Raw genomic sequence first — 13,119 nt, forward strand, 5'->3', positions numbered from 1 at the left:
AGGACGAGGCTCCAGAGAGTCTGCCCCCCCCATCCTTCCTGCCCCAGAACAGATAATAGACCCGACCCGTCTGCAGCTCCTCCACCATAAACAGGTCTGCAGGAATGTCCACGCCTCTCCAAATCCACATCCACAGCATCTGCACTCCCGCTTCCCATGATGCTCAGCGGTCGGGCCTTCCTGCACAGCCGAAGATGAACATGCAGGTCCCGGAGGAGCCGAGCCTCCAGAACCTGAAGGGCCTCCAGAACCTGCAGAGCCTCCAGAACCTGCAGAGCCTCCAGAACCTGAAGGGCCTCCAGAAGGATCAGCAGAATGAGCGGCTTCATATGCAAACGACGGCTAATCCCGGATCATCCAGATTACAGGGATGTGATCTTCTCACGTCCATCTGAAATGAAGGTTTCAGATGATCAGGAAGACCAGATAAACGGAAAACTTTGACCTCCTGAAAACCTTCAAACGCTCCTTCATCTGCTTCAGTTTGAAGGAAAACTAAAAAATCCTAAAATGAAACCAGCATGGATTTCTCCATCTGTGGAAAATCCTGCTTAAATCTGATGAAGATGAATTTAAATATGATTAATGAGTGAGGAAGAGTAGAAAACATCTTCATCCTGAAGGTCTGAGACAAACGTCACGACAGGTAAAGGTGAAGATCTTCCTCTAACCACTGAGATCAAAGACCTTTTAACTCCAGGAGTTAAATAAGACTAAAACATCTGTCACAATAATCATTTTACTTCATGAGAAATATGTCAAATGTAGTAATAAAAACAAATCTGTACTAAATTAAAATTAAAGGAAATAAATGCTGTGTGAAAATATATGTAAATAAAATCCAAAGAACTCAAGACGAGGTAAAGAAATTAAACATCAGCTTCCTATGATTTAATATTGGACGTAAAAAGAGATTTTTACTTTTTAGATAGAATTGAAATGAAAACATGATAAAAATGATGAAAAATAAATCTTAAATGCAATACATTTAAAAAGATGTACAGAAAATAACTGTAAATTATTTCTAAGTTGAAGGAAATGCATCAAATGAAAGCAGATTATTAAAATACTGCAACTTAGAATAAAACAGGTTAAATAAAAGCAGGAAAACGTCTTATTCTAAATAAAAAAAACAAATAAATAAATAATATCAGCTGCTCTTAAATTTAAATAAAAATATTAAATTAAATCTCAGTTAAGCTGTTAATGAGGTCAAATAAAGAAAATACGTTTTTTTCACAAATGGGAGGAGGAGGGGGGGGGGGGGGATTGCCAAGGGCCCCAAAAAGATCAACTACGCCCCTGTAACCGCGGTTCAAACAGCAGGCTTTATCGTCAGAAAAGACGCTCAAAACATGAACTTTTACTTTGAAAATATATTACACTTCCGGATCATTTTATTTAGAATTTATCAATAAAACTGCGTAAAAAACGGATATCAGTAAAGCAGCGCGAGGACAACAGATACGAGGATGATGATGATGAAGACGGCCGCCCGCGTGAGCCGGGGGGGGGGGCACAGGCGCCGTTTTGTGTGCAAATGCCGCGCGGATCAAACCGCGCGGGATGATCGGCTCAATCACGGCTCTGCTTTGATAAGATAATGACGGCTGTAGAGCGCGCGCTCGCTCGCACGCGCGAAGAGCGCACACGGACATTCTTTTCAAGACATGAGATCCGAACCGAACCGGTTAATGAAAGAGATGAAAGCAGATCCTAATGAAAACAGATGATTCTCCACTCAGAACCGGGTCCGAACGGTTCCAGAACCGCTATGTGGTTTTGACTCATTGAAAAAAGAATTTTACAGTTTTAGTTTGAAACAGAAACGAGTCGAACCTTTGAATTCCAAACAGATTCTAGTTTTAAGTCTGAATTTGACGTTTTTATTTCAATTTTATATTTAAAAAAGTGAGTTTGATTTATAATCCAGATTAGTTTCATTCATCTGCAGTTAAATCTACTGTCAGCAGTAATGAGTGTTTTAATCCACACACAGATGGATGATGGGAAAACGAGTTTATGTAACGACATTTTTCTGTCTTCATTAACACATTCACATAGACAGCTGCAGATGAAGGAGAGTCAAACTGGATCACACAAGGAGCCAAAACCCTAAACACACTTTAGGTCGCGGGCCGAGCAGGATCAACATTTATTGAACACTCTAAAACTTTAAAACTGTAACTTTTTAACATAATTCTGAATAATAAAAATGCAGGAATATTATTCCAGAATAAATCAACTTAAACCTTAAATAACTTTCAATATTTTACTCTCTATAAAAATATATTTTGTCTAAATTATACAAGTTAGAAATGAGCTCAAGATAACATCAGGTCATTAATAACAATAAAATAAAATGATCCGTCATGTTTCTGATCATTGCGACACTATAATGAACGCGGCGTTCCTCTAATGTCTCTCACATCGACTCATTACTGTAATTGGCACCAAAGTGAGAACAAAACCCAAAGAACTGAAATAAATATACATTTATACCAGGTGTGTGTCCATAAGTATTTGTGTAAATGTGTGTATCTAAGTGCTGACGCTCCTGCTTGGCGGTGACGTCTCCTCGCTCCTCCTCGCCCCCCCGCTCCCTCCCGTCTGATTGGCTCCATTCAGCTTCTTTCATCTCTAATGAGGCTGTTTGCTGCTCTGTTATGGAGACAAACACACCTCCAACCCCCGTCCCCCCAGGAGACCACAGGGTCACACCACCCAACGGGGAGACCTGGAGACCTGGAGACCTAAAGACCTGAACACCTGGAGACCTAAAGACCTGGAGACCTAAAGACCTGAAGACCTAAAGACCTGAACACCTGGAGACCTGGAGACCTAAAGACCTGGAGACCTAAAGACCTGAAGACCTAAAGACCTGAACACCTGGAGACCTGGAGACCTAAAGACCTGAACACCTGGAGACCTAAAGACCTGGAGACCTAAAGACCTAAAGACCTAAAGACCTGAACACCTGGAGACCTGGAGACCTGAACACCTGGAGACCTAAAGACCTGAACACCTGGAGACCTAAAAACCTGGAGACCTAAAGACCTGAACACCTGGAGACCTGGAGACCTAAAGACCTGGAGACCGGCTCAGGAGATCACACTAATCTGAATAAAGTTTTAAGAAAATCTTTGTTAATATGACTAAAAACTCTGTAAATGATCCAATTTAATCTGATTAAAGTTCCTCAGAAGATCCACGTTAATCTGAAAAAAAGTTATTAAGAAGTTGTTGTTAATCTGAATAAAGTTCTTTAAAAGATCCAAGTAATTCTGATTAAAATTCTTCACGTTAATCTGATTAAATTCTTTAGATGATTCACATTAATTTGATTAAAGTCCATAGAAAATCCATGTTAATCTGACTGAATTACATACAAAGTTCTTCTTTGGAAGATCGATGTTAATCTGAATAGATTTCTCCAGAAGTTCCACATGAATCTGATTAAAGTTCTTCAGGATTTAGAAGATCCCAAAGTCCATCTAAAAAGCTGCTTTGTTTACAGACTGAGGGACTACTTTCTGAGGCGGATTGATCCCATATTAACACACTCCGAGTACGCCGTTTATTCCAAAGAAATCTACTAATTATTTGGACGTTTTGCTCACTAAAACGCTGCTGCTGAAAAAATGCAAAACATTTTGTACATTTTTATTTACTGAAAAATATCAAAGGTTTACAGAAAAAAACATGTATCATATTTAGAGAAACAAATATAACTTTTTAAAAACCTTTCTAATACTAATTTTTTTAAATAAAATTCACTCAATATTTTTTCAGATATTAGATTTCTCTAGTTTTTAATTAGATTTTTTGAATAAACGACCTCCTAAGTAGTTTCTGCTGCATCGATTCAAGTTTGAAGTTTTATTTGGTTGTTTAAACGTTACTCAACCCTTAAAGGAGGAAAAATGTTTGAGCAGAATTTAATTTTTTTTCCACTAATAAAGTTAAAGTTAAAAAAGTAAACAATCAAATGAAGAGATTTGAAGTTTCAGGGAAAACCATCAGTGAAATAATTTAACTTTAGCGATCAAAAATGTTGTTTTTAATAAGGAATGAAAAACGTTTTGATTATATTTAACATTTTTAATTCCCGTCTTTTTAAATGATTGAACAGAGAATGTTAACATTTAACCAAACATGAGGGATTTCTGCAGCTGTTTGAGGATAAACCGAGCGGTGAGGGGCTGAAGTTCTGGAGGAGGATCTCCAGAGGTGAAGAACGACTCAGGATGTGGCCCTTTGATGCCGATGGATTCCTCATGCAGATCAAGGCGCTGATGACGCCTCATAATCATTGATCTCCGGCCGGCCGGCAGGCTCCAGCGGGGGCCCGCCCCGTCTGTAACGCTCAGTTAAGGCCTCTTCCCTGTTCATTGATCCCTATCAATCATCAAAGGCTCCTTTGATGGGGGGGGCGCTGACACTCCTCATGGAGAAACGGGAATTTCTGACTGACTTTTGGGAGGATTTCAGAGCAGAAACATTTTCAGGCGTCTAAAGCACAAAATAAGAGTCTGCAGAGAATCAGCTTTTATTTTGACACATGAAAACACAAACCTGATCATGTGTGAGATCAAAGACGCAGAAAAGTAAAGCTATACTTTTAATAGAATAAGTGAAGATTTAAAATATAAAATATATTTTTTGCTTCAATAATCTTAATTATTCCTCATAATATCTACACATTAATTCAAAGATTACTTAAAGTTTACGTATTTTTATGAGTAATCAAAACTGTGTGTTGTTTATTAGTGAGATCTACTTTTCAGATTGTTTTAACTTTTGGAGGATTCATGAATATTATGTACATTTATTAGAAAAATGTAAGTTTTTTTTATTTATTTAAGATTTTATCATAATCTTACTTGTGGACATAAGTAAATTTTACTATATTGTTGTTGGTAGTTTTTATATTCATAAATGCAGTAAAACTTAACTGTTACGAGGATTTCTTAAGTAAATCTCATTAGTTATTTTTTCAGTGTCGTAAAACATTCAAACTTTTAAGATTTTAAAAGTTTTTCTTCTTTAGTTCCAGGTCATTTTATTTGTCTTAAAAATACAATAAATCAACAAACTGAAAACAGAAACTAAAATTTCTCTTTTACAATAAAATAATTACATTAAATAAATCCTAAAAACCACAATAATCCGAGTTATTGTCAAAGGAAGGAAGTTGATTGGTGGATCAGATTCGCTTCAAAAACTAAAATGTGATTTGATGTATTTTTATTCTCAGGTTCGATACAATAAACCATCAAATTAAAATAGAACGTTATGGGATTAGAGGAGTGACAGGAAAATGGGTAAGAAGCTATTTAACTGGAAGAACTCAATATGTTACCAGAGATAAATAAAAATCTTACATGTGGGGTCCCTCAGGGCTCCGTATTAGGACCTAAATTACTTGGCCTATACATAAACGATATATTTAACGTATCCAAACTATTACAGATTGTGTTGTATGCAGATGACACTCATATATTTTATAATGATAGTTATGATAAGTTAATTAGTAACATTAATGAGGAACTGCAAACTATAAAAAATGGATTCATAGCAACAAATTATCATTAAACTTTATAATATTCGGGAATTATAAAGAAAATCCCAATCAACCAATAAATATAAATGGAGCACCCATAGAAGAAGTTCAGGAAAACACATTTTTAGGATTAATAATTGAGTCCAAATTATCTTTAAATCGCACATAAGACACTTAAAAATGAAAGTTTCAAAAAATCTCCCAATAATAAATAAATGTAAATATGATCTTGACCAAAACACTCTTCATACATTGTACTGCTCATTAATTCTTCCTTACCTCACATACTGTAATAAGGTTTGGGGAAATAGTTACCAAACCTCAGTACATCCATCGTACATGTTACAGAAACGAGCAGTTAGGATTATTCATAAAGTAGAACACACTAATCAACTCTTCATATGGTCCAAGTTGTTAAAATTGTGTGATCTTATAAATGATCAAACAGCCCAAATATCATATAAAGCATATAATAATGTATAACCAGAAAACATTCAAAAACTATTTATATTGAGAGACGATTCCCATAATTTACGTGGGACAGGAACATTTAAACAACCTTTAAAACGCACAAAAAGGGGATCATTCTGTGTGTCAGTATGTGGAGTCAAACTGTGGAACAAAAACAATGCAGTAATATATACTTGTTTAAAAAAAGTTATAAATGTATCACATGGACAAATTAAAAAAAATCCTGGTTTATCTATAATAACATTTATTGAATGTATCCAAAAGTAGATAAAATACTTAAAATACTGTGTTAAATGAAAGAAAAAATATATCTAAATGTGTTGTATAGATATTATGTTTATTTACTATGTATATTGTAACTGTTGTTTATTAAGAAAATTGTGATAAAGCTTAACTTATGATTATTGTTAAAAGTTGTCAGCAATGTAAACGTCTATTATAATGAATTAAGGGGCGGGGCTTCAATAAGCCATGATTCTGCCTGCCACCTTTCAAACACGGATAGAAGACATAAATACCCATGAAAATTGTGCAAATACAGATAACATATTGCAAATGTATATGTATAAATGAAAGTGTCTGAATAAACTAAATAAAAAAAATTAAAAAAAAGAAACCGTAAAAGAGCAAACGTTTTTTGTCACCGCCGCTGCAGACTGACAACGTTTTAGGCTTCAATCAGACGTGGGCGGAGCTTCAGCTGCACCTCAAACCCGATAAAAATGCAGCTTCATTCTCCTGCAAAAGGAGCGGCCGACAGTCCCGAAGGCCGACCATCCTGAAGGTCGCACATCCGCACTTCCTTTCCTGGATCAGATCGGTACCTGACAGGGGCAGATTACAGTCCTGGGAGGATCCGTGGTTCCGGCGGGGGGTCTTCAGGCGTTCCTCTCTGAGGGCGGGATGAACTCCAGCCCCAGGTGGGTGAAGATCTCCTCCTCGGACGCCGCTCTCAGGTACACGCCCTGCAAGAGGAGCGCAGCTGCTACGGAGCAAAGATCGGCTCTTCCTAACAGGAGGCGGAGCTCTTCCTAACAGGAGGCGGAGCTCTTCAGCGACGGAGGAACTCCGTCTGCAGGTTTATCAACAACCCACAAATGTGTCATGTTAAATCCTAAATTCAGGCAGAATTCTTGACTGAAAACAGACTAAAATGACAGATTTAATCCCATCTGTAGAAAATGAACCCCAGATTTAGTTTTAAATGTTAAGGTGAAATCCTCTCCAGCTCCATCAATGCATGTGGTTGTCATGGAAACAACATTTAAAAACAGATACAAACATCTTTGTAAACAGACTGAAAAAACCAACAAAATAATAACAAAAGGATTCATTTCTTTTTTTTTAACTTTATTTTTTTAAGTTAAAGAAGAAAAAGTTCATTTTAATGAAAGTCGGAATTTGATGTTCACATGAACATCATCCTTCAGGTCAGCTATTGAAATGTTGGCGTCATTCAAACAGTTCTTGGTTCTGTGACTACGATTAACTTCGAGCGCTTTAATGATGACGGCAAAAGGAGCAGCTTTGCTCTAAAATGAAACGACTTACAGTATTTAAGAGTTTTTAAAATCAACGTAAATTGGAATTCGTTGTAATGATGTTAAGTGTGAAAATGATTGAAGAGTTACCATAATTAAGTGTGTTTTGTTGGTGACAGCTCTGACGTTAAAGGGTTAAACATTTGAGCTTCAAAGTGAAAGAGGCGGAGATTCAGTGGCTGATACCAAACAACCAATCAGAGCCCTCCATTCACTGAGCTGTAAAAACGCTGTTTCCACATCTTATTTACCTGCTTGTTGTCATAGAGGGCGTGGCTGCTCAGGGACATGCCTCTCTCATGCCCCGCCCACCGCCGGAGTTCCCTCTCAAACAACTGCAAAGAATATTTAGATCAGAAACGGAGGAAAAGCTGCGGCTTTTGTATTTAAAGAAAAAAACAAAACCAAAAAAACACATGTATTCCTGCCAGAGTTTAATAATAATTTAGAATCTTCCTGGCAACTAATTACATCACTACAATCCTAGAACTTCATTGGACAAAAACTGAAAATGAATTTGTTGTTTTCAATAGACACAAGAAAATGATTCTTTCCTTTAAGAATCTCTGATAACGTAGAAATTCACAGCCTAGAACTGCTTCAGAGTCTGGAACCAAATCAGTCGTGGAATAAAAAAACGTTTTATGTAATAAGATGATCGAGTCGTCTCATGTTCAAATGTTTGAGTATTTCTTCTGAGCTCCACAGGAATCACAGTTTAAGAAATCAGACTTTTTAAAAATGTGTTTATTTCAAATGATCCTGTGAGACTTTCCAGAGACGGACCTTCAAACGTCCTTCAAAAGAGACGCATCAGAAGGTCTTCGGGCCTCAAGCTCACCTTGGATCCGGTCCAGCCCAGCAGAGCGAAGGCGAACTGGCTGATGGGGGAAACCACCAGGTCCAACCTCACGGCTCTCCACGCTCTCTGGCTGCTCTCCGCCGCCACAGGCAGCTTGAAAATGGAGAAGCATCTCTCAAAGCGGTCCATGTTGGAGGGGGGGCGACCAGGACCGTCGATGGACTCCAGGTAGGAGTTTCTGGTAGTTTTCTGGTACAAGAGGAAGCCCTAGAGAGAAGAAACAGGGAGTTCTGGAAGTCGGTAGCTTCAGCTTCTGCTGCTCTGCAGCGATGAAGAGGAGGAAGACTTACCTGTGCTTCCAACCAGGAGACCACTTTAGGCATCAGTCCCACCTCCCTGCCCTCCTCCGGGTGAGTTATCAGGAAGTCCACGTCGTGGCCGCTCAGCTTCCCCCTGAAACGGCAGCAGCTCAGATGAAGACCAAACATGTTGTTGATCCAGAGAAGCAAAGATGAGACTCAGAATCAGGTGGGACTCGGGTGGGACTCGGGTGAGACTCGGGTGGGACTCGGGTGGGACTCGGGCGGGACTCGGGCGGGACTCGGGCGGGACTCTGGTGGGACTCTGGTGGGACTCTGGTGGGACTCTGGTGGGACTCTGGTGGGACTCGGGTGGGACTCGGGTGGGATTCGGGTGAGACTCGGGTGAGACTCGGGTGGGACTCGGGTGGGACTCCTCCAAACCTGAGGTGGGTGGAGCAGAAAATCATCTGTGACTCTGTAGTCTGAAGTCCAGAACGTCGTTCCTCAGATGATTCCGTGGAACAATCCAGTATCTGCCTGATGTTCCGTTTTTTTTATCATTTCCCAGTTTTAAGGTTCCGTGTGTTTTCTAATGAGTCCAGAGGTAATTACTGTTACACTTTAATGGAGAATTCAAACGTTTGTCCTTTTGGATCTGCTGACGTTCCAAAGACCAACGTCGAGGTCCGTTTGGGTTCTGATGGTTCCAGTTCCACCTGTTTCCAACCTTTCCTCTCCCTCACCTCCGGAATCCTCCGGCCAGGACGATCTGAGCTCCTCGTAACACGGAGGAGACGGCCTTCTCCACGACCGCCTGGATGGCGTCCGCCTCGGCCCGCGTGACCGGCTGGTTGATGTCGGCGTAGTGCTGCAGCCCTGAAAGGAGATGTTAGAAATGTGAAGATTCTGCGCCTGAATGTGACGTTTGACCAGACGGAGTCGAACCTCTCTGCACACGTGCAGAGTCACCTGAGACCTGTGGGGAACTGAAACTCCATACGGACGTGGTACCGGTACCAACATGGAGACTATACCGGTATCGGTGTTTACACATTTTTTGTCATATTTCCCTGCAGCTCTCTGCACTGACCCGCTCTCTGGGCCCGGTTCAGGACTTGTCCGGACGCTCGTAGCTGCTGCAGGTCGTGGATTCCCTCCCTGATCCACCGATCGGCCGTTTTGGCTCCAACTCCAAAGATCCCCGTCAGCGCCTGTGGAGCAGCAGTGATGAACGGCGGAGCGTCTGAACCCGGCGGAGCGTCCCGGGCCGCTCGTACCTTCAGGGCTTTGAAGCGCTCGGACGCTCTGGTGGACTCCACCTCGCTGGACGTTCCCGTCTCCAGGATCTCCTGTAAGATCCGAGAGGAAACGTTGGACGGCGTCCGGCGTGACGAGAGCTGCGGCAGAGCCTCCGCTGACCTTGATGACCCTGAGGGAGTGCTCCCCCAGGCAGGGCAGCCCGCGGAGCTGCGACACGCCCAGCACCGCCGAGGGGAGGGCCTTCAGTAAGGCGGCGGCCCGGCGGAACGCCACGCCCCGCCCCTCCTCGTCATTGAGCTCCGCGTTCTCAGCCAGCAGCGACAAGGCGTCCTTGGACAGGAAGTGATGTCACAGTGAGGCTCTCAGGCAGAGGATGGATCTGGTTTAGGTGCTGGGGGGCCGGGGGGTACCGTGAGGGAGGAGTTGTGATTCTCCAGCGACGTTCTCCTCTGACAGGCGTAACTCGCCACAGAGAACTCCTCCAGCTCCGGTTCTCCGGACGGACGCTCCTGGAGGACGAGGTGAGACGTTTGGGTTCAGCTCGGTCATCCGACCGTCACAGAGTCAATCAGTTCAGACCCCCCGACCCATCAGGGCAGACGAAAATGATGCAAACAGAACGCGCCAGTGGCAGTCAGTGCTTTGTTTCTTTCTGAAAGAAACCTCAGAAAATCCCGAGGATCAAACCTGCAGCTGGTGCCGGTCCAGAACCTCCACCGGCCGGCCCGCCCGCATGCTCTCCGTGAACCAGCTGACGTCCAGCAGGTGAGGCGACGGTCGGCCGCCGCCCTGCGAGCCCAGCCACAGCCGGCCGTCGTCCCCGGAGACGTTCTCACAAACCACATGAGTGACGTTTCCACTGAGGACAGAAACAGAGCAGGTTCCACCGGACTGCAGAACAAACGGACCGAGGCTTTTCCGGAGCTCGGCGGAAATATGAAAAACACCTTCATTCAAATGGGATTTATTAGGTATTAAATGACACAAAAATGACTCGATCTCTTCGTCAGTCGGCTGAGCTGCTCTTCACTGATGTGATCACTGAGACGAGTTTTCTGCAGAGACGCTGAAGTCCAAAATACTCAAACCGGTGCATCAACAATCCTAAAAAACTGGGTTTAACAAAGTTCTTCACCAAAACTAAAAAAAAAATCCTAACTATATACTGCCTGTTCACATCCATTCTCTATCAGCCCCCCCGTCTGGGTCATAGGGTTGCTGGAGCCTATCCCTATGTCTTCTTGATTGTTTTGGAGACTTTTTTATGTTTTTATTAAACTTTTCAAGTCTAACAAGAAGCTTGTAATGTCTGGAACAGCCAGTAAAGATTATGAATTAATATATATATATTTATCAGATAAAAATGTCAAATTCTGATAACTTCGGGTTTTATTAGCATCTATACAGCATCCATTAATGTGTCCCGCTGCCTGAAGTGAACTCTAATTAACTAAATGTTTGTCTTTCGCATCATTTCTGATTTTCAGATGTTCCTTTCAAACACATTGAATCCCATTATTACAGTAAGAATGGTTATCTGAGGCTGAAGTGGGAGGGGCCAAGAACATCTGACCTCCTAAAGGTCGCTGCCTACGGTCATCTTAAAATCTACCTTTTAAAGTCTGATCATCTTCTGATCCATTTCCAAAGTGTTTTTTACTTTATGATTAAGACATTTTCAGACAAAATAAACTAGCTGTTGATTTCTAGGAGATAGTTTTAGGATAGTTTTCTACAACCGCCCCACATCCCATCACCTACATCACAAATACAATGTTTTTCCAATTGATTATTGTCCATCTGTTCAATATTCACGATGATTTGAATATAGAAATATTCAGAAATGCAATTTTAACCTTAATTTTCTTTGCATACATCTTCCACTATCAGAAAAATTCCACACAATCGTGTCTAAATCTTAGCTTTGATTGGATCGGGTCTTTCATGTTAGAACAGGTCAGTTTATCGTCTCTGATGTGAATTCCACTCCAAGATTTATTGACCATTTTAGTCTCTTTGACATAAACGTTGGATTTTTTTGTTCTTTCATTTTCTTCGTATGCGCTGTAACTTACAAAAGGTTGTAGCTTCTTCGTTTATATTCATGTTCAGTTTTATAAAAACCACAATTTTTATGTCATTTTTCATGTCTTCCACCCAAAATAAATGAGTAAAATATTATTTTTGGGGGGTAAATTTGGTTTTATTTCAGTAATTATCAAGAAATGCAGTTTAATATAAATGTAAAAGATAATGTAAAAGTTTATCATCACTATTTTTAATGAATCAAATGTTACTTAAGAGTGTTTTGTTTGTTTTCTTCTTTAATTAATACATTTATCATGTCTGTAATTAGTTTGATACTTCTGGGAGATTTAGTTTCTTGTTTTGTTTGTTATTAATGCTGGAAATAAACCAAATCAATCGAAAATGGATAATTTTAGGATTAAAGGTCAATAATAAACAGAACAAAGTATTTTTCCCTCATCATGTTACTGTCATCACAGATGAATTTTGTCCCAAACTGGATTCCGTACATCCCTTTAAGTTAAATGTCCCGGTGAGTTTACGACGTGGTTATTCTTATATACAGTCTATGGTTTCTCCGGTCAAGTGCTCCGCGTCTCCACACCGAACAGAACCGAACCGGCCGGCGTCACCTGAACATCTGCTCCACCTGGAATCCCTTCCTGCGCGCGAGCTGCGACAGGAAGGCTCTCCGGCTGGCTCCCATCTTCCTCTCCAGCAGGAACAGAACCACCTGCGGGAACCTGGTCGGTTCGGTTCCTGCGCTGCTGTTCGACCCACACATCCCGGTGTCGGAGAGCTTCCTCCGCTTTAACGGAACCATCGCAGACTAACACTGAAGTTCGGTTTAAATAAAGTTGGTTTTTTAAACACTCATACATAAACTACAAACTCCTGGTTTCCCGCGCGGCAGCCGCGTCTCTCTGAACCCGTTTGCGGGTTTAACATGTTAGCAAACTTCTGCAGAGGCGCGCGACCGGATGCAGCTGTGCCGCGCCGCCGGCACCGAACTGGGTCGCCACCAAAATAGTTCCGACTGGAAGCAGAGAGCGGCTAGGATGGAGGCCCTCTAGGGACAAAACTACTGCTTTTTTTGGGGGGGGGATAAATCTACTTCTGTTATCCGTTTCTGCTTTATGTTTATTTCCTTTG

The 13,119-nt window shown here is 41.3% G+C and overlaps 1 protein-coding gene across 4 annotated transcripts; it reads right to left on the bottom strand.

Annotated features, from left to right (window-relative positions):
- Positions 1–55: 55 nt before the first annotated feature.
- polm (polymerase (DNA directed), mu) lies at positions 56–13,013 on the bottom strand. 4 transcript variants are annotated; one of them, XR_004948792.1, is made up of 12 exons: positions 12,600–13,012; positions 10,627–10,798; positions 10,350–10,448; positions 10,099–10,269; positions 9,957–10,028; positions 9,770–9,890; positions 9,423–9,555; positions 8,728–8,830; positions 8,417–8,644; positions 7,827–7,910; positions 6,859–6,999; positions 56–180 (listed from the first exon to the last, which is right to left on the bottom strand). XR_004948792.1 is itself a non-coding variant. In XM_024299506.2 (11 exons), exons 1-11 carry the CDS (start codon positions 12,788–12,790, stop codon positions 7,086–7,088), a joined length of 1,395 nt encoding a protein of 464 aa, XP_024155274.1. In that variant the 5' UTR covers positions 12,791–13,013; the 3' UTR covers positions 6,055–7,085. The 4 variants fall into 4 exon arrangements, 2 of the variants coding, with proteins under 2 accessions (XP_024155274.1, XP_024155273.1); XR_002922245.2 differs by lacking the exon at positions 56–180 and adding an exon at positions 263–391; XM_024299506.2 differs by lacking the exon at positions 56–180 and having other exon boundaries at positions 6,055–7,106; positions 12,600–13,013.
- Positions 13,014–13,119: the final 106 nt, after the last annotated feature.

Source organism: Oryzias melastigma, linkage group LG12, assembly GCF_002922805.2.
Source record: "Oryzias melastigma strain HK-1 linkage group LG12, ASM292280v2, whole genome shotgun sequence".
Classification (NCBI taxonomy): Eukaryota; Metazoa; Chordata; class Actinopteri; order Beloniformes; family Adrianichthyidae; genus Oryzias; species Oryzias melastigma.